Source organism: Pelophylax lessonae (genome assembly GCF_965119305.1).
Source record: "Pelophylax lessonae genome assembly, chromosome: 8".
NCBI classification, from domain to species: Eukaryota; Metazoa; Chordata; class Amphibia; order Anura; family Ranidae; genus Pelophylax; species Pelophylax lessonae.
Window position 1 is genome coordinate 137,990,002 of NC_138775.1, and position 21,602 is coordinate 138,011,603.

Consider the following 21,602-nt stretch of genomic DNA (forward strand, 5'->3'; position numbering starts at 1 on the left):
CCCCCCCCAGTAAGTAGCTTGCTTTCTGGTTTCTGGCACCCAGTTGCATTACTTTACATTTTTCAACATTAAACCTCATCTGCCATGTAGATGCCCACCCCATAATTTTGTTCAGGTCCGCTTGTAAGGTTTCCACATCCTGCCCAGAAGATATTGGCATGCTTAGTTTAGTATCATCCGCAAATACTGAGATTTTACTCGATATCCCCTCCTCTAGATCATTTATGAATGAATTAAACAGCATTGGCCCCAGGACAGAACCCTGGGGGACCCCGCTTTCCACACCCGCCCAATCTGAGTACTCCCCATTAATCACCACCCTTTGCAACCTCCCCTGGAGCCAGTTCTCTATCCAGGTACTCACCATATGGTCCATACCTACCTTCCTTAGTTTGAACAGTAAGCGTTTGTGGGGAACGGTGTCAAAGGCCTTTGAGAAGTCCAGGTACACCACATCCACAGGCTTACCTTTATCTAGGTGGCAGCTTACTTCATCATCAGAAGGTTAATAGATTGGTTTGGCAAGAACGATTTTTCATGAATCCATGCTGATTACTGCTAATAATACTGTTTTCATTACTAAAGTCTTGTATGTGGTCCCTTAACATCACCTCCAAAAACTTGCAGACTACTGATGTTAGGCTGACCGGCCTATAGTTACCTGGGATATATCTCGGCCCCTTTTTAAATATTGGTACCACGTTGGCTTTTTTCCAATCAGTTGGCACCATACCCGTCTGTAAACTATCCTTAAAGATCAAGAATAATGGTCTGGCAATCACCTGGCTGAGCTCTTTAAGAACCCTCGGGTGAAGCCATCCGGTCCCGGTGATTTATTTATGTGAAGTTTCTCTAGTTTAGTTCTAAGTCTATCTTCTGTTAGCCATGGCGGTACTTCCTGAGGTGTGTTATATAGTTTGGCCTTACAAGCTGGGTTAGTGTAGCCCCCCAATTCAACTACTCACCATACCAGAGAACTGAGCGGGCACCACTCCGAGCAGTCCACCCACCATCTTGGAATGAGGGGGCTGCAGCCAGGAGGTACGCTGCGACTCAGGTCGTGACCAGTTCCGTAACCAGGACTAAGCATCCTCACAAGGTGTTTCACTCACAGGCCAGCCCCCGTCCATGGGGACTATGTCGTGGTCAACCTAGCACAGAGCTAAAGTTGGGTCGCGCTCGCGGGCCAGACTGGGAAGACCGTAAGGATCTAGGATATCCAGTGCGTCACCCAGCCTGACAGTTGATTGTAGTTCTCACAGGAACAGAAAAAAATAAATAAAATAAAATGTAATTTAAAAAAGAAAAAAATCCCAGGACCAGAGATCACAGCAAGAAACTAGGCCCTTACTTTGATTAGTCAGAAAAAAACTGAAGTCCTATAGCAGGAAGTGGGAAGTGTACCCCCTAGGACTCTGCCCTAGGGGGCGTAGTCAAATTTGTTTCTTCCTAGCCTTACTCCTATGGAGAGCAGCATAACCCAAGCGTCAAAGAAGATATGGAGCTGTGTCTGTCAATGAACGAAAGAGAAAATCCATTTACAAGTTAGCTCACACAAAACATCAGTTGGGCTTTCACTCAAATTAAGGGATTTAGGGACGGGGGAGTACAAGTTTGGGTACGGAGACATTAGTTACATCTAGAATGTAAAATTATGCATCCCTTTGGTGAAATTCTATTTCCATTGTGCTGCACTAACTGTTCCTAGAGAAAACACACATTACCAGTCCCTGCGCAGATCCTGGAGATTGATTCTCAAGCTGGGGAATCTTGTAATATGGCCTGTGGTGAAACACATGAATGAAGCGTGGCAGCTCTCCTAACCCTCCATGGGATATGAGGCAAAGAAGCTGTACAAAAAATAAAGGAACAGAGCGCACACCGCCCTAGTGTACCACCATTTATTTGAAGTTAATAGAAGCCATAAAAACAGGTACTCACAAACAGATAGGAAGTCATGCATGGAAATAAATATCCCCCGATGATGTTTACAGGGCTCTCTCCTCCTAGCCTCGGCGGCTCAGCTGTTCGTCCTGCACTAGTCAGTGAGTATCGTACGGCTAAGCCAACCGCCTCGGATTACTCAAGGAGACTCAATGTGGTGAGCCTGCGCACGGTCCAGCCGCCGCCGCACACCCTCCAAGAGCCGGATGCTATAGCCGCTCAGAGAAACTGACAATGTGGTTAAGCAGAGGGAGACTCCCCGATCGGGACCCAGAGCATGACTTGCATGGGGTTGCTAAGGACAACGTTTCGGAGGCGTAGCCTCCTTCTTCAGATCTCAACACCCCAGAGATCCTTTGCCCTCATTTATATAACAATATAGCGGCTCCTCCCCTCACTATTTCTTAAAGGGACATGACAATAGAGAGCCTGTAATCAGGGGCAATAATATCCAAACATTCATATATATCCATGAATTGTACATATCTAATAAAAATTTATAAAAGTGAATAAGTTCATAATACAATAAAAACTTTAAAAAAAAAAAAAAAAAAAAAAAATTTTATACACACACACATATACATATATATATATATATATATATATATATATATATATACATATATACACATACACACACACACACACACATATATATATATATATATATACATATACAAACCTACATGACACTGTGGAGACTAGACTAACAAAACAAGATAAACACCATATATGTGCGCATATGTATCTCAAAATATTCCCGTATACTGATACTGGGTGCGTATAAAGGAACACACATGCCAACATATATGTACACTGACATAGAAGACCATAAGAGATGAGGAAGATGTAAATATATGCTGACAACATGTAAAATATATAGAGTGGTACATACATAAAAACAAAGTTTTAAATCAAAGTGCCAACCTCCAATTCCTCATTCAAGCCATCGGGGGACATAGAGTTAAGCGTAAATATCAAATACGTTTCGCGCATACATAGACGCGAAAATCTTTCACCTTCTGATAATGTCATAGGGATGGCTTCAATACCAAATAACTCTAACCCCTCAGTGCTGCCCCCATGTACTTGGCAAAAATGGCAGGGAACACTATGTTTGTCTTTCTTTTGTTCGATGAACCGGCGATGTTCACCAAATCTGGTTCTCATAGCCCTCACCGTTCTGCCCACGTAGAATAATCCACATGGGCACCGCAGACCATATACAACAAATTGTGTGCCGCAGCAGACAAACTGTTGAATATTAAATGTCCGCCCATCTTTTCCAACAAAGTGCTTTTTCCCATGGTGCATGAAATTACAGGCCATGCACCTTTTGAGTTTACATCTATAGGAGCCCACCATATTTAGGAATAACGGCCATTTTTGCCAAGTACATGGGGGCAGCACTGAGGGGTTAGAGTTATTTGGTATTGAAGCCATCCCTATGACATTATCAGAAGGTGAAAGATTTTCGCATCTATGTATGCGCGAAACGTATTGGATATTTACGCTTAACTCTATGTCCCCCGATGGCTTGAATGAGGAATTGGAGGTTGGCACTTTGATTTAAAACTTTGTTTTTATGTATGTACCACTCTATATATTTTACATGTTGTCAGCATATATTTACATCTTCCTCATCTCTTATGGTCTTCTATGTCAGTGTACATATATGTTGGCATGTGTGTTCCTTTATACGCACCCAGTATCAGTATACGGGAATATTTTCAGATACATATGCGCACATATATGGTGTTTATCTTGTTTTGTTAGTCTAGTCTCCACAGTGTCATGTAGGTTTGTATATGTATATATATGTGTGTGTATGTGTATATATGTGTATATATATATATGTATATGTGTGTGTGTATAAAAAATTTTTTTTTTTTTTTTTTAAGTTTTTTAAAGTTTTTATTGTATTATGAACTTATTCACTTTGATAAATTTTTATTAGATATGTACAATTCATGGATATATATGAATGTTTGGATATTATTGCCCCTGATTACAGGCTCTCTATTGTCATGTCCCTTTAAGAAATAGTGAGGGGAGGAGCCGCTATATTGTTATATAAATGAGGGCAAAGGATCTCTGGGGTGTTGAGATCTGAAGAAGGAGGCTACGCCTCCGAAACGTTGTCCTTAGCAACCCCATGCAAGTCATGCTCTGGGTCCCGATCGGGGAGTCTCCCTCTGCTTAACCGCATTGTCAGTTTCTCTGAGCGGCTATAGCATCCGGCTCTTGGAGGGTGTGCGGCGGCGGCTGGACCGTGCGCAGGCTCACCACATCGAGTCTCCTTGAGTAATCCGAGGCGGTTGGCTTAGCCGTACGATACTCACTGACTAGTGCAGGACGAACAGCTGAGCCGCCGAGGCTAGGAGGAGAGAGCCCTGTAAACATCATCGGGGGATATTTATTTCCATGCATGACTTCCTATCTGTTTGCGAGTACCTGTTTTTATGGCTTCTATTAACTTCAAATAAATGGTGTTACACTAGGGCGGTGTGCGCTCTGTTCCTTTATTTTTTGTACTAACTGTTCCTAACATGCTATATTCAGTAACTCCTCCCTTTATTTTTTTATTTGAAAAAGTAAAAATGGCAAAGGAAATTTCAAAAGGTTGGCAACAAAAAGTTCTGCCCCTTTATACCACTATGCTGCAAACCTCTGCACCATCATGAAACACAGAAGGGCAAGGGTAGATAATATCATTCCTACCTGGTTATGGTATGAAGGACTGTTGATACATCCCCCACAATGGTTCGGTAGCAGGAAGCATCCAGGTCATACTCAAGAATAGCATCAGAGGTGGAAATTGATTACCCTTCCAGTTTATACTGTAGCTTTATTAGAATACAGGAGCCACTCTGCTTAGTACCGTCATTGGACTTCCTGCTGTGCTAATGCTGAGAGCCTAAGCCAGCCATTCCTGCCTCCTCCACAGCACAGAGCTCCAGTGACTGACAATTACCACTATGTGCTCAGAGAGGACCCAAGAAACTGAGCGATCAATTGTCTTTGATTGCTCAGTTCTCAGTGTAGAGTTGGCAGGGGACATATGCAGCATGGGACTGATGCTGCATCCACCTAGGAGTGTTTATTTTTCAAAAACTTCCACTTCTATTAAGAAATGTCAGGTGTTACTACATTGACCACTTACCTGGGGGTTTAACCTGTATATTGTCCTCATCAAGTTTTTCTTTTTGTGGCACCAAAGCAACAAACCGAGGGGGTGTATTCCTCCGAGGAGTGTATCTGCAGATAGCCATCACTTGTTTTTCTAGACATTTAATAAGTAGCGCATGGAATAAGGTGCTGCTGCCTAAAAAGAATGTATGTAAAAAAGATTAGGTGTCCAAAGAATAATTATGTATAATGCCACCAATCTTGCTTTTTTATAGTCGGTCTTACAGCAAGACTCCATTAAAAAGTTCATGATGTTAATATTTTTGGACACATTGGCCCAAACTAACCTTCTCATTAACATCTTCATATTTCAATTGATAAGGATTTAGAATCTACCAAAGAGCAATTCAAGTAATTTAAGCCAATAACCCCACTCAGCAAGCACTGCAGCTGTGCTAACATCACAAAGTTCAACCATTCTACTGTTTAGTGGTCGTAAACCTCAGACACGAAATATGAATAAACCATATCCCTCTATAGTGTGTACTTGTCTCAATTAGGAGTAGCAAGTGTAATTTCTGCCTGCTGCTTTGTTCCTCTGTTATCAACAAATTACTTCTGACAAGGTTTTCCTGACACCAAATAAAAAAAAAAAATGGTAACAGGGAAGGAAGCTGCAGTTGATTGACAGAGCAAAAGATGGTCACCAGCACACTGAGGACCTCAGGAATATGTCCTAAGCTTCAATCAGCGATCACATAGTTACAACGTTTCGGAGCCACACAGGACCCCTTCATCAGACATGTGAAAGTTGACATCCCAGTCACATGCCTGATGAAGGGGTCCTGCGTGGCTCCAAAACACTGCAATCTGCTGTAACAATGTGATCGCTGATTAAAGCTTAGTACCCATTCTATTGCTCTGACTTGACACGGTTCCAGGCGGTGGTCGCTTTAGCACCAACTTATACGCACAGCCAGTTCAACAGGAATGTGTGCGTTGGGAATAGTTTGTTGCCCGGTGATTGACAGATTCAGCTCTGTTCCTGTGTGAAGTGTCCCTTCCCTCTAATCAGCTCTTTAGAGCTCTCCTCAATGAGCTCTGTCTGCAAGGTTTAATTTCAGCTCTCCTCCCCCTTTTTTTCTGAAACCTCAGACAAGCTTCATAGATTCTGGACTTTGAACGGCTATAGGAGGAGAGAAGACTGCAGATACAGAGGTACGGAGAATTTTATCTATGTGCATCACCTGAGGCCAGTCACTTCACTGGGTATATGTAAGGGTTTACAACCACTGTAATCTGTTTTTTTTTTTTTTTTGATACACTGCATCATATGGATGCCATTGCTAGCTTCCTTAGAAAATGCTGGATCCATAATAGTGTTGGATTTTATTAGTTCTGAGTCAGTAACATGAAACAAGCATGCAGTAAATAAAAGTGAGATAAAAGTCAGAATTCATAATCTTGAACTTGTTTAGACAAGCAATTCAGTATACTGAAACCAAAGCTTAAGCATGACAGCCAGGAATTAGCATATTCAGGAGGCGTGATCATCAATGGCAGCCTCCATATTTTACTTTTGCAGCTTTGAATGTGGTGACTGTGAAAAGCTTCTAAGTTCTGACATATACAGCGCCTTGAAAAAGTTTTCAAACCCCTTAAGATTTTCCACATTTTGTTACAACCAAAAACATAAGTGTATTTTATTGGGATTTTACAGTGCATCTATAAAATATTCACAGTGCTTCACTTTTTCCAAGTTTTGTTAGGTTAAAGCCTTATTCCAAAATTGAGTAAATTATTTTCCTCAAAATTCTACAAACAATATCTCATTATGACAGCATGAAAGAAGTTTGTTTGAAATCTTTGCATTTTATTAAAAAAAAAAAAAAAAAAAAAAAAAAAAAAAATCACATCTATGCATGTATTCACAGCCTTTGCCATGACACTCAAAATTGAGCGCAGGTGCATCCTGTTTCCACTGATCACTCTTCAGATGTTTCTACAACTTGATTGTGGTAAATTCAGCTGATTGGGCATGATTTGGAAAGGCACACACCTGTCTATACAAGGCCCCACAGTTACCAGTGCATGTCAGAGCACAAATCAAGCCATGAAGTCCAAGGAATTGTCTGTAGACCTCCAAGGACAGGATTGTATAGAGGCACAGATCTAGGGGGAGGGTACAGAAAAATGTATTCAGCATTGAAGGTTCCAATGAGCACAGCAGCCTCCATCATCTGTAAATGGAAGAAGTTTGGAACCACCAGGACTTCCTAGAGCCAGCCCTGCACAGCCAAACGGATCAATCGGGGGAGAAGGGCCTTAGTTGGGGAGGTGACCAAGAACCAGATGGTCACTCTGACAGAGGTCCAGCGTTTCTCTGTGGAGAGGAAAACCATCCAGAAGAACAACCATCTCTGCAGCTCTCCACCAGTCAGGCCTGTATGGCAGAGTGGCCAGATGGAAGCCAGATGACAGCCCATCTGGAGTTTGCCAAAAGGCACCTAAAAGGATTCTCAGACCAGGAGAAAACTGGATTTTTGACTTACCATAAAATCCTTTTCTCTTAAGTTCATTGACGGACGCAGTTATCTGATCCATATCAGTAGGGTTATACTGCCCCCTACAGGAGTAGGACACTAGGCAGAAAAAAGTTCTGGCTACTCCTATGGGCAGTCCCGGAGGGTACACCCTCTCTCTTCCTGCATAGGATGTCAGTTTTGCATCAAAGCAGTGTCAGAAAGTAACAGCAACCCAACTCAAAATAGAGGGGTGAGTACTGCGTCCGTTAATGAACTTAAGAGAAAAAGGATTTTACGGTGAGACAAAAATCCAGTTTTCTCTATTGTTCATTGACGGACGCAGTACTCTGATCCATATCAGTAGGGACGTCCCAAAGCAGTGCCATAAAATGAGGGGTGGGAACAGCAGAAAAAAAGAAGTCCCCAAGGCTAAACATAGCCAACCAGGCAACATAGGACTCCTTAGAACAAAAGATGAGGCCCACCTGAAACAAACAGGAAACACCCTCAAGAAAGGCCAAAAGCCCTCCATACAGCAGCCAGCAAAACGTTGCTGCAAAAAGAGGCATCTGCAGATGCCAGCACATCCACCTTATAAAATTTGGTAAAGGTGTAAACAGACTACCAGGTAGCCGTCTTGCAACCTGGAGCACAGATGCCTGTATGGCGAAAAAGCCCAGGAAGCACTAGGCGCCCGAGTAGAAAGCGCCAAAGCAGGGAAAGGTAGGAGCTGACCCTTGATCGAATAAGCCTGCACCACCAGCTGTCTAAGCCATCTAGAAACAGTCGCAGCAGACGCAGGCAGTCCTGTTCATGGGCAATCCATAAGTACAGAGAACGAGCCTGACTTACGAAAAGTCTCAGTAGTTGCTAAGTACACCTTGAGTGCCCAAACTCTATCCAGAGTATGCAATGCACATTCACCAGGATGTAAGGGCTTAGGACAAGATGGTAATACAATGTCTTCATTCAAGTGAACACTAGAAACCATCCATGGAGAGGACGACGGATCCGGACGAAGTACCACTTATCTCCATGAACCAACATATAGGGAGAACGACAGGACAATGTCGCCAGTGCGGACACCCTGCAGAGTGACAGCAACCAGAAGGTAAAAGGTAGGCCGGGGATACCCTCGAATACTTGCAAAAGGAGGCTCTTGAACTGACTGCACCAAAACAAGGCCCCCAGTTGCTGACGGAGGTCGCACCGGAAGTACCAAGTGTTGCATTCCCTGGAAGAAGTTACGCACCAGGGAACGGGCGGCAAACGCCCTTTGGAAAAAAACTGCCAAGGCCGAAACCTGACCCTTGACAGTACTCAAGGCCATCTTGGGAGCAACTCCCCATTGAAGGAAGCCAAGATCTGGACCACTGAGTAAGAGAGAGGGGGAACCCAAAAGAGACTCACACCACGCAATATACGACATTCCCGCATGAAAAAAAATCATCCTAGAAGTCGCTTCCCACGCTTTAAGCAGGGTGGGAATCACCGAAGCAGACAATCCCCTGTCCTTCAGCACGCGGCTTTCAACAGCCAAGCCGGCAAAGCCAGCGTCTGTAAAGCCGGAAGATTGGCCCTGGAGACAATAAATCCTCCCTGAGAGGAAGCCTCCAAGAAGCGTCAGCAAATAGTCTGACCAGGACGGCGCATCAGCGCTGTGAGGCCAATCCGGAGCCACGAGAATGACCGGAATCCCTTCCGCCTCGATCCTGCGAATAATTCTTGGCAACAACTTGAGAGGAGGAAAGGCAGACAGCAGCGGATACTGACCTTGGCCCATTCGTGAGCACCCTCACACGACCACACCAGCATCAGCTTTGCGCAGGCGAACACGCAAAACTTCTCAGCATCGTTCATGTTGAACTTAGCGAATGTTCTGCCTATGACAGAACCCATGGTGCCACCACTGTACCCGCCAGAGGGTCCCGGGAGCGGGCCAAAAACCTCTGCACTATCAAGTAGATGCGATGCCAACAGGTCCACGTCTGGAGTGCCCCAACAAAGGCACAACTGCTGGAACACCTCAGGATGAAGGGACCATTCCCCTGCATCCAAGGCCTGTCGACTGAGGCAATCCGCCTGCCAATGTTTCACACCTGGAAAGGGAACAGCGGAGAGAGCTGGAACAAGGCGCTTTGCCCAACGAAGAATGCCTGACACTTCCAAGGCCACAAGGACACCCATGGTGCCCACTTGGTGAATGACATAAGCCACGGTCATGGCATAGTCGATTGAATGTGCACTGGACAGCTGTAGGTGCCCGATCCAGTGAACTAGGCAAAGCCGGATCGCTCTCAGCTCCAGGACATTGATCGGCAACCTGGATTCTCCAGGGACCATACTCCCGAAGCAGAGAACCTGCCGAGGACTCCTCCCCACCCGGACAGGCTTGTAACTGAGGTGACAATCGTCCAGTAGAAAAGGAAGGAAGGATTCCAGATCAAGACTCCCTGGTCAACCGGGTCAGCCGGATCCGAAAGTCCAGAGAATTGGATTCTAGTCCCATTCGAGGAGGATTGCCTTCTGGGGGATCCACGAGAGTGATTTAGCAAAAAGGACCGTCTCGAAAGACGACACCATCAGTTCCAGAACTCGCATGCAGGTCCGAAGGGATGACCATGTGCTGGACAGTAACAGTTGAACCGCAGTCTGAAGTTCCAAGAGTTTTTTCCCACAAAGGGAGAAACCCCCTGACTGAGGACAAGTCCAAAGTCAAGCCCAGATAGTCCAGTCTCACGGAAGGGACCAAGGATGACTTCTGAAGGTTCAGAACCCACCTGAACTCCTCCATAGTTCTCATGGTCAGGGCTGATCCTAGGGTAACAGACGCCTGGGTGCAGAAATATTTATGGCGCCCCCCCCACGTGGGCGTGGTCATCTTACTAACTCCTCCCCTTTTTCTAATGGGACCTGGAGGGGGGTCTCTCCAAGGAACACAGAGAGGGCCTCTGTTAGAGAGTCTGTTAGAAAGAGCCCCCACCAGGCCCCATTAGAGACTACAATGGGGTCGTATCATGGGACCTGGAGGGGGGTCTCTCGAACAGAGGTCATCTCTGTGTGCATTTTAAAGTCTATGTTAGAAAGACCCCCCCCCAGCACTGAGCGAGGGAGGAGCCTGCCGATGGCGCCAAGCCGGTGTGCAGGTTGAAGCTGGCGTGTGAGAGCTGTCTGATGAGATGGATTTGAAGATCTCCGGCTCCCCCGACCTCCCCGTGCCCGGGAGACACTAAAACCCCCCCCTGAGATCGCTTACCCCCCCGGTACTCGAAGCCGACTACGGAGAGTGGAAGAAAACCGCCAGCAAGCTGAGACAGCCCGCCTTGAGCCCGCTGAAGACCCGTTGGAGACTCGGGTGGCGCCGGGTGAGAGCCGGCAAGAGCCTCCACTGGCAGGGTCAGAGCCGCCGGAAGGAGAAAGCGGAAGTTCGGCGGATGCTCGGCGGAGGCACACAGCGAGTGGGGACGCCTCGGAAGAGGGAGCGTGAGCCGAGCCCAGCCGAGCCCAGCTGGAATGTGTAACGGTCACAGGGCATAGAGTTGCAGCGCTGGGACAGGCGGCCGGAGACAGACCACGCAGACCCCGAACGAGGTGGACCAGACACCCAGAACCTCCAGAGAGTATCAGCGCGGCGGACGAAGATGTGGTGAGAGGGCGAAAGCCCCCCTCTTTTTTTTTTATGTGTAGATTTCTACCCAATGCTAGCCTACACCCAGGACACATACTTAGTCACAGAGCTGGTGGAAGCGGACATGTAAAATGTTAAATATACTAGCTACAGATAAATAGGGTGATAATGGCTGCATGAGAAGGATCGGTCTGAAAAAAAAAAAAGGAGGCTTCTATTCAGCTCCCCCCTAGAAACTATCTAAATACCCCCTACAGACATTTGCATCAGCACTGTACAGGGAAGAAAGAGGAAAAAAAAGGAAAATAGAGGAGGGAAAGGACAACAAAGGGAGAAGGTTAATCAGGAAAAAAAAATAAAAAATCATCACTGAAAGTTTAAAAAAGACCGGACTTCCTATGGTCATTCCTTTTTCCCTATCCCTTGTCATTTTTCAATTTTTGTTTTTTTTTTTTTTTTTTGTTCCTAAGTTTTGGAGTAACAACTGTAAGATGTTCTGTAACAGACCTAATTGAAACTGAATCTGTTTAAAGCTCCGGAGCGGTCTAACTCAACCTGCATCCTTCATATACTTTAAATTTTTGCTGCAAAATATAAAAGATCAAGACGCCCACAAAAATTAAATTTGAGGCCTTATAGAGATCCCTACTAGGGCTACCCAACAGTTTTACACATATATACCGCTGCTCTATATCTCCACAGAGCAAACCTCTTAAACAGTATACAAACATCTCTGAATTCGCTCAGATAACCGGAGAAAGTACACAGAGTGGAATACCAATTACTATAGAACTGGAAATAGGTCTGTACAAGTGAGATAGAGTGGGGCTGGACAAATAGATAAAAACAGACAGGTTTAGGTCTCAACAAGAGAAGAAAAAACAATATAAAAAGACTTCCACATTAGTCTATCAAGAGAGATTGAGACCAAACATGAAGAACAAGACCACAAAAGAAATACCAGGGAAACCTGCAAAGTGCACGGCTAGCCCAGGGACTATCAAAAAATACATGACACCAGAGGGAAAAAGGCTAAGTATATCATCAGAAAGACAACAGGTAGTCAGACCAAAACAGAACACAGAAGCAAACAAAAAAACAAAAGGACATGGGAATACGGGCGCAAGTGGAGAGGAAAGTCTTGAAGTATCAAGAGATAGCACTCAAACACCAGAAGATGATGAAACGAGCAAAGTAGTAGAGGACTTAGGCGCGAAAGAAGCACCTCCCTCAAAATCAGAGATGCTTGAAATGTTTGCCAGTCTTGAAAAGTCTATTAAAGCTGAAATGGCCACTCTTTATGGAGACTTAGGTCATATCCTGGTCAGAGTTGAGGAAACAGAAGACAAGATAGTACACCATGGAAGGAAATTGAAAAATTTAAAGGAACAAATGAAGAAAATGCAGCTAGATCAGAGAAATATGCTATATAAAATGGAGGATCAGGAAAATAGACATAGAAGGAAAAATTTACGAATAAGAGGAATACCGGAGAAGGGACAAGCGGAAAATCTAGAAGAAATATTGGAGAACATCTTTAACCCCCCTGCTGGGAAGAGAGATCACAGAAAAAATAGGATTCGAGAGAATACACAGATTAAGGAGACCAATTAACATACCAAAAGACAAAACAAGGGACGTAATTGCAAGATTTCACAAATATGAGACAAGAGCCCAGATCTGGGAGAAAATGAGAGAAAGACCCATCTTAAAATATGAGGGAGAAGAGATTCAGATCTTCCCCGATCTGGCGCAAGAGACGATCAATAGGAAAGGCATCCTAAGACCAGTAGTAGAAGAGCAAAAGAAATTAAACATCCCATATTTCTGGAGTCATCCAGCAGGCCTAGGAGTGCGACGAGATGGGAAAACTTCATTACTCAGGTTTCCAGAAGAAATCAAAGTATTTTGTGAAGCATTAAAAATACCTCTGATAGACGTTCCGGGATGGGTAGATCAGGAATCCTCAGAAGAAGACTCAGATGAAGAAGATCCGACCCAGTGGAAAGAGAAGAAAAAACGGAAAAAAAGGAAAAAGAACTAAGAAATGAAATGGATGCTGGGGGGGTGGAGGGGTGGACCCGGGAGGGGGGAGATTGGGAGAAATATGGGAGAAAGAGAGATAGACAAAAGGAGAAAGGCATCAGACAGCTCTACAGCAGTCAACAAGCCTCTACCATTCTGACCTAGAAATAGGAAAGATGGACGGAAAAGGCGAACTTGGCCGGAGCTCCACCTCGGCAACAAGTCGATGGATAAGGGAGAAGGAGACCGACTATCCTGGTTAAGGGAAGGAGGGATGCCAGGCCTCCACAAGGGCAGGGAGGGGGGGTGGGTCAAGGCCAGGGAGGGAAGGAGAGAGGGGAGGGGGGAGGGACGAAGGGTGGGAGGGAGGGGGAAAAAAAGAGGGAGGGGGAGAAGGAAAAAAAAAACCTCATAGGGAGAACAATCCAACCCCTACAGGAGAGGGAAAAAAAAGAGAAAAAGAAAAGGAATGCCAAAAAAATATCCATCCTATATAAGCAAAGGCTAAATTCAAAAGTTACCGATCCATATAAACTTAGAGACAATATTATAACCCAGATAAATAAGAAAACCCACACAAATCAGAAATGGTGGTAATCAATATATTATCTTATAATGTACGAGGTTCAAACTCACGTGATCAAATGAGAAGAAAAACCATATAAAATAGAAATGGTGGTAATTAATATATTATCCTATAACGTACGAGGCTTAAACTCAATCGACAAAAGGAAAAAAATCTTAAAAGAAATCATTTACTTGAATGCAGATATAATATTCCTACAAGAGACCCACATTTCCCACGCATCCAACATTAGGCTATATTCACCAAACCATCCCATCTGGTACTACGCGGACTCCTCGGATAGCAAGTCCAGGGGAGTGGCCATTGGCGTCGCCAGAGACCTGAGATTTGCCCTCGAGGAGAGAATAGTAGATCCAGAGGGTAGATACCTCTTTTTAAGAGGGAAAACAGGAGAGGAGGAAATCACACTAGCAAATATATACAGCCCCAATACAAGACAAATAGAGTTTTTGGGCAAAGTAATGAATAAATTACGGACGTTCAAAAAAGGGGGAGTGGTCGTAGCGGGTGACCTAAATCTCTGCCTCGATCCCGAAATAGACTCTACTTCAAAATCTGTAAGGGTTAATAAAAACCAAAAAAGAAGAATTGAAGAAAAACTCTCAATAAATCAATTGGCAGATCCCTGGAGAATCTTCCATCCAAATAGCAAAGACTATACCTGCTACTCATCTGTCCATGGAACTTATTCGAGATTAGATCACATATTAATAGAACATAGATGGCTTGAAAAAATAGTAGAGGCAGAGATTGGGACTAGGACCTGGTCCGACCACACCCCCATTACTGTAAAATTGAAAATGACCAGGGAAAGGCCTAGGATGGATGCGTGGAAAATAAATGAAGAGATCCTAAGAGACAAAAAATGGGGAAAAGAAATAGAAAAAGAACTGGAACTATACTTTCAAGTACACGATCAAAATGACACACCAAAAAATATGATCTGGGAGGCTCATAAAGCCTATATAAGGGGCATTTTAATTTCAAAAGGAGCACAAAGGAAAAAAGAAAACACAATAAACAAGGATAGACTCTTGGCAGAAGTACATCAATTAGAGCATAAACATAAAAAAAAACAAGATACAAACACATACAATATTCTAGAAAGAAAAAGAGAAGAATTGAGAGATCTCTTAGATCAGGAAATTAGACAAGAAATGAAAAGATGTACAAAAGAAAAATATATGGAAAGTAATAAGGTGGGAAAAAATCTTGCAAGGATCCTAAAAAAAAGGAAAGCAAGGAACTTTATAGATAAAATAAAAAATAAAAATGGAGACATAATCCAAACAACAACAGGAATTGCTAAAGAATTTCAAAAGTACTATCAAAACCTTTACTCAGTAAAAATAGGGGGATCACAGAGCATAGAGCCGGACAGGAGCGAGAAAATTAAAGAATATCTTAGAAATGCCAAATTGACAAAGATTGAGGAAGACAAACTATCAGATCTAGAGAGACCAATATCAGGACAGGAAATTGAGAATGCGATAAAAGGAACTTGCTCGGGAAAAAGCCCGGGGCCCGACGGGTTCACTATTAATTACTATAAAAGATATAAGGAGATATTAATACCTAAATTAAAAGACTACATGAATGGAATTGGTACTCATTATAAGATGAGTAGTGAAGCTATATCAGCCTTGATAACTGTCATTCATAAAGAGAAGAAGGACCGGTTACTATGCTCTAGTTATAGACCCATTTCGCTTCTCAACGCGGATACCAAGCTTTTCACAAAAATTATAGCTACTAGGTTTAAGAGTTTGATGAGGAAATGGATACACAGAGACCAAGTAGGGTTTATCCCGGGCCAACAGGGACGAGATAATGGAATCAAAACTATACTCCTAATCAACCAAATGTTAAAAAATAGTCCCTCAAGTATAATATTGTCATTAGACGCACAAAAAGCTTTCGACAGGGTTGATTGGGAGTTTATGTTTAAAACCCTAGAAGAGCTTGGGATAGGCCCTACAATGATGTCTAGGATTAAATCACTCTATAATCAACCATCCGCAAGAGTAAAGATCAATGGGGGAATGTCAGAACCCTTCGAGATGTTCAATGGAACCAGACAAGGGTGTCCATTATCCCCAATGTTATTCGTCCTATCTCTGGAACCATTATTAGCTACGATAAGAAGAAGTTCTGACATTAGGGGTATAAAGATAGGAGAAGAGGAGTACAAGATCTCTGCTTTTGCAGATGATATTCTGTTATATATAACCAACCCCACGATTACACTACCAAACATAATAAAAACAATGAAATATTATGGTGAACTCTCAAACCTAAAAATCAACCAAAAAAAGTCAGAGATACTGAGTATAAATGTTAACAAGATAGAAGAAGAGAGGTTAAAAAACGAATTCCACTTTAAATGGAGAAAAGATGAAATAAAATACCTTGGGATCAAATTAACATCAACCCCAGAGAAATTATATAAAGTTAACTTCCTCCAAATATTTATTGAAACGAGAGTAGACCTAAATAGAATATCCCTTAGGATCCCCTCGCTGATAGGGAGAATAAATGCAATAAAGATGATAATCCTACCCAAAATACTATACATATTCCAAATGATCCCAATCCCACAAGTATTTTTTAGAACACTCAAAACTCTGATAACCCAGTTTATATGGAAGCACAAAAAACCAAGGATTAGCTACACAATATTAAGGAAAGAAAAGGGTCACGGAGGATTGGCACTACCAGACTTTAAAATGTATTACACAGCATCAATACTTACACGGGTGATAGACTGGAGTAAACAAAATAGTAATAAAGACTGGGTTAAAATAGAAAACACACTTAGTAAAGCACACTTAGCAAAAAGTATTTGGATACCCCCAAAGTTTAGAGAACTAGACAGTAATACAGACATAATAACACGACAAGCCTTAAAAATTTGGGACACGACACATACAAAAGAAAATTGGAATCATAATTCACCGTTAATACCACTTGTAAATACAAAATTTTTTGCACCGGGAGAAGGAAAAGAATTTGGAAACTGCATAGAAGATAGTGGAGCCCGATTAGGGGATGTAATAGACCAAGGGAGACTTATAACCCTTGAAGAATTAAAACAAAAAAAAGGGGAGTGGAAAATAAATGAATGGAGATATACGCAGCTGAGACACTTTGTCGCCACACTACCTTAACCATTAAGAGACTTGAAAGATTTGAGACCCCTTGAACAGCTGTGTTTCTCAGATAGAGTGGCGAATAATGTCTCAGGTGTTTATAAAATCTTGCTAAAAATAACAAAGGAGGTAGGCCCCGCATTAAAAGAGAAATGGGAAAGAGATCTTGGCCCTTGCAGCGAGGACATCAACTGGGAAAAAAGCCTACAGCTCGTACATAAATCTGCGAGTGATTCTAATACCGAAGAAATGAATTATAAGTTACTTGTTAGGTGGTACATCACTCCCGATAAATTAGGTAGATTCCAAAGGGAAAGATCCAAAGATTGTTGGAGAGGGTGCCAGATGATTGGGACAATATCACACATTTGGTGGAATTGACCGAAAATTAAAATATTCTGGAAAGAAGTCTTATCCTTGATAAAAAAAATCACTTAAAAACATATTCCGGAAGATCCTTGGAAATGTTTGTTCCATGGAACCAATATGTCAGTAAAACACTATAGGAAAACTTTAGTGCCCCATCTATTAAATGCAGCTAAAAGCCTAATACCTTTAAAATGGCAAAAAGAAGAGCCCCCATCAAGTAAAGAATGGGTGATTAGAGTTGAAAAAACAAGAAAACTAGAGTCTCTAAGGAATTGGGAGGAGGAGGAACAAAGGATCAAATTAGAAATTTGGGATGAATGGCAGAGCTTTAAAGAGACAGAAGAATATAAAGAAATATTAGGAGAAGGATTGATAGAGGTTTAAGGGGTTGTAGGGGAAAATAAACAAGGGGGAAAACGGGTAAAGGGATATGAGTAAAATGTTTAATTGTGTATTGTAGGGATATTCCTCCAGTGATTGGAGGGATGTAAGGTTTTGTTTTGCTCTTTTAATTGGAATATGTGGAAAATTGAATAAAGAAATATAAAAAAAAAAAAAAAAAAAAAAAAGAAAGACCCCCCCACCAGGCCCCATTAGAGACTACAACGGAGTCTAATGGGACCTGGAGGGGGGTTTATCTTACAGAGGCCCTCTTTGTGCCTATTGGAGAGTCTCTGATAGAAAGAGTCCCCTCCAGCCCCCATGAGAGACTACATTAGAGTGTCACCGAACAATAGAAAAATAAACCATATTATATTAATTAATAGCACTTTGATGCCCAGGCCCAAGACTAGAAGACTTCACTTACCTTAAATAATGGGTACTGGGGCTGGCTCCTGGTCCTGGGGCCTGGCTGCTGGTCCTGGTTTTTGGGGCTGAGCTGCTGGTCCTGTTTTCCGGCTGCTGGTCCTGGGTCTGGCTGCTGGTCCTCCTGGGGTCTGGCTGCTGGTCCTCCTGGTGTCTGGCTGCTGGGGCCTTGGGGCTGGCTTCTGGGTCCTGATTCTTGGCTGCTGGTCCTGGGGCCTTGGGGCTGGCTGCTGGTCCTAATTCTTGGCTGCTGGTCCTGATTCCTGGCTCCTCTGTGGTGTGCCGGTCTCTGTGGTATGCTGCGCTGTGGTGCCAGTCTCTGTGGTATGCTAGGCTCTGTGGTGCAGGTCTCTGTGGTGCTGGCCTCCGTGGTGCTTGGCTCTGTGATGCCTGGCTTTGTTGTGCTGGGCTCTGTGGTGCCTGGCTCTGTGGCCTCTGTGGTACCGGGTTCTGTGGTGCTGGCCTCTGTGGTGCTGGGCTCTGTTGTGCTGGGCTCTGAGGCCTCTGTGGTGCTGGGCTCTGTGGTCTCTGTGGTGCCTGGCTCTGTGGTCTCTGTGGTGCCTGGCTCTGTGGTCTCTGTGGTGCCTGGCTCTGTGGTGCTAGCAGCGATGGGTTCTGTGGTGCTGGCTCTGTGGTGCTGGCTCTGTCGCACTGGGCTCTGTGGTGTGGACTCTGTGGTGCGGGCTCTACGGTGCTGGGCTCTGTGACGCTGGGCTCTGTGGTGCTGGCAGCGCTGGGTTCTGTGGCGCTGGCTCTGTGGCACTGGGCTTTGTGGTGTGGACTCTGTGGTGCGGACTCTATGGTGCTGGGCTCTGTGGTGCTGGCTCTGTGGCGCTGGGCTCGGTCTCGTTGGGCTCTGTGGTTGGCTCTGCGGTGCTGGCTCTGTGGCGCTGGGCTCTGTGGTGCTGGCTCTGTGGCACTGGCTCTGTGGCACTGGGCTCTGTGGTGCTGGGCTCTGTGGTGCTGGTGGCTCTGGGCTCTGTGGTGCTGGCTCTGTGGCACTGGCTCGGTGGCGCTGGGCTCTGTGGTGCTGGTGGCTCTGGCTCTGTGTCGGTGGGCTCTGTGGTGCTGGCTCTGTGTCTGTGGGCTCTGTGGCACTGGCTCTGTAGCGCCAGGCTCTGTGGTGCTGGCTCTGTGTCGGTGGGCTCTGTGGCACTGGCTCTGTGGCGCTGGGCTCTGTGACACTGGCTCTGGGCTCTGTGGTGCTTGCTCTGTGTCGGTGGGCTCTGTGGTGCTGGCTCTTTGTCGGTGGGCTCTGTGGCACTGGCTCTGTGGCGCTGGGCTCTGTGGTGCTGGTGGCTCTGTGGCGCTGGGCTCTGTGGCGCTGGGCTCTGTGGTGCTGGCTCTGGGATCTGTGGCGCTGGGCTCTGTGGCGCTGGGCTCTGTGGTGCTGGGCTCTGGGATCTGTGGCGCTGGGCTCTGTGGTGTGGTGGGCTCTGTGGCGCTGGGCTCTGTGGTGTGGTGGGCTCTGTGGTGCTGGCTCTGTGGTGTGGTGGGCTCTGTGATTGCAAACTAATCAATGTGTCAGCTGCTGTGGTGGGCAGAGGGCACTGTGGGGTCTGTCAGGTGTCGCTGAGGAGAGGACTGAGGGCAGCTGAGGCAGTAGTGAGGCCTGGCTGAGTGAGCTTTAATAAAATTGTTGTCATTTGTCAAAGTCTTACCTTACCTTGAGAACTAGCAGCACGCAGCAGACCAGATGCCAGTTTCTTCAGGGGCAGGGCACTTCTTCTTTGTTCTTCCTCTTCTCTTCAGGCCAGGCACCACCGAGGCATGTCACGGTCTTCTACTCTTCTTATTCTTTCTTTCGTTTGTTTCCTCCTCTTCTTCACGACTCAGGGGCTCCTCCAACGCACAGCGCGCCGCTGGAGGGGGTGGGGGTGGAGCGCCAGCCCGCCCCCAACACTGTTTACAGTACTTGCGGCGGAGGAATAGGTTCCTCCTCCGCTGTGAATGCTGGGGCGGCGGGCCGGTCCCGGGCACATGACATCACTGGTTGCTAGACGCTAAGCGGTCCCAGCAAAGCAACCAGTGATACAGCAGGGACTGTCTGGATGGAGGAAGAAAGCAGAGAGGCTGCGCTGCTGCCCGGGCTGGTCAGTAAGCGGCTAAGCCGCGCGCGCTGTGTTGGCAAGCGGGGACTCGGGAGTGGGTAATTTACATTACAGTAACTCTGGCACTCTGATTCACTGGCAGCTTCGGCCGGCCCGGCGGCGACCCCCCCTTTTTAACACTGTGAAGCGCCTGGGTGCTGTGCACCCTCCGAACCCGCCCAGGATCGGCCCTGCTCATGGTGACTTCTAAATTCGTTTGTCAGCACTGAAGGGGACTCCACATGGAGAAGCAGATCGGCCAGGGAACCCGGACCGATACGCCCCGCTGCCCCAATAGGTACCGGAGCCTTTGTGAAAACCAGAGTAGCAGAAGCGAGACCAAGGGGTAACGCCACAAACCGATAGAGTTCCTTCCCCATGGCAAAAGAACGGAGAACCCGTTGGTGTCCTGAACACAACGGGATGTGAAGGTAGGCATCTTGATGTCTATGGAGGCCAGGAAACCCCCTGATGTAGGGAAGCCATCATCATGCGAACCGATACCGCCTTGAAGTTTTAATCCGCACAGAATCATCAAAGTGCCAGAAGGTCCAGCTTGTTGAACCAGAGCCTGAACTGCCACACAGAGCGCCTGCAAGCGATCGGGGGACAGCCATACATTGGAAGAGAAACCCTCACCGGAAAAAGGGATCGAAACTCGATCTTGAGACTGGCCCGCATGACCTCCTGAACCCAGCCGCCTGGGATCCGGGGCCAGCCGTAGGTCCAAGAACTGGTAAGGATGACCCCCCACTCCATAGATGGGTCAGGATGAACCTTCAGGCCGAGTAGGCCTTGTCCGCAGGTCTGGAAAAGACCGATCTCTTGTTCGCCAGACTAAGGTAATTTGGAACCACCAGAGGAAGTCTTGAAGGACTTTGCCACATCGACTGTCCCAGAGGGACAAAGAAGAAACTGTTGTGAGCCGAAAGAGAGGGACCCCGTCCGCGACGAAGGCCCTTACCCTTGTTAGCCTGTGGAAGAAAAGCACTCTTCCCCCCGTATGACCCTTGCATAATGTCATCCAGGGCAGCGCCAAACAGGCTATCCCCCTGAAAGGGGAGATCCGGTAAGGCCTTCTTAGAAGTTTGATCCGCAGACCAACACTTCAGCCAAGCATACGCTGGATAACCACCACTGAAACAGACAGGTGACCCAATAAAAGGAGCCGTGTCCAGCGCAGCACCGCAAACAAATTGCATTCCTGCTCCAACTGGTCCAACAGCTCCACCAGGGCAGAAGGGACTTGCCCCTCACCAAGTCATGGCGTTGAAACTCAGGCCATCAGGCAGAGTCTGTGCGGCAAGGGCAATCATGAACACTGTTCCCAGTGCAGACTCCGCCAGGGAG

The 21,602-nt window shown here is 45.6% G+C and overlaps 1 protein-coding gene across 1 annotated transcript in view; it reads right to left on the bottom strand.

Annotated features, from left to right (window-relative positions):
* XRCC6 (X-ray repair cross complementing 6) overlaps positions 1-21,602 on the bottom strand; it is a 234,138-nt gene that overhangs the window by 89,385 nt on the left and 123,151 nt on the right. Inside the window, exon 8 of the mRNA XM_082265111.1 lies at positions 5,108-5,269. Within this exon, the coding sequence (XP_082121237.1) occupies positions 5,108-5,269 (162 nt within the window). The remainder of the gene's footprint in view (positions 1-5,107; positions 5,270-21,602) is intronic.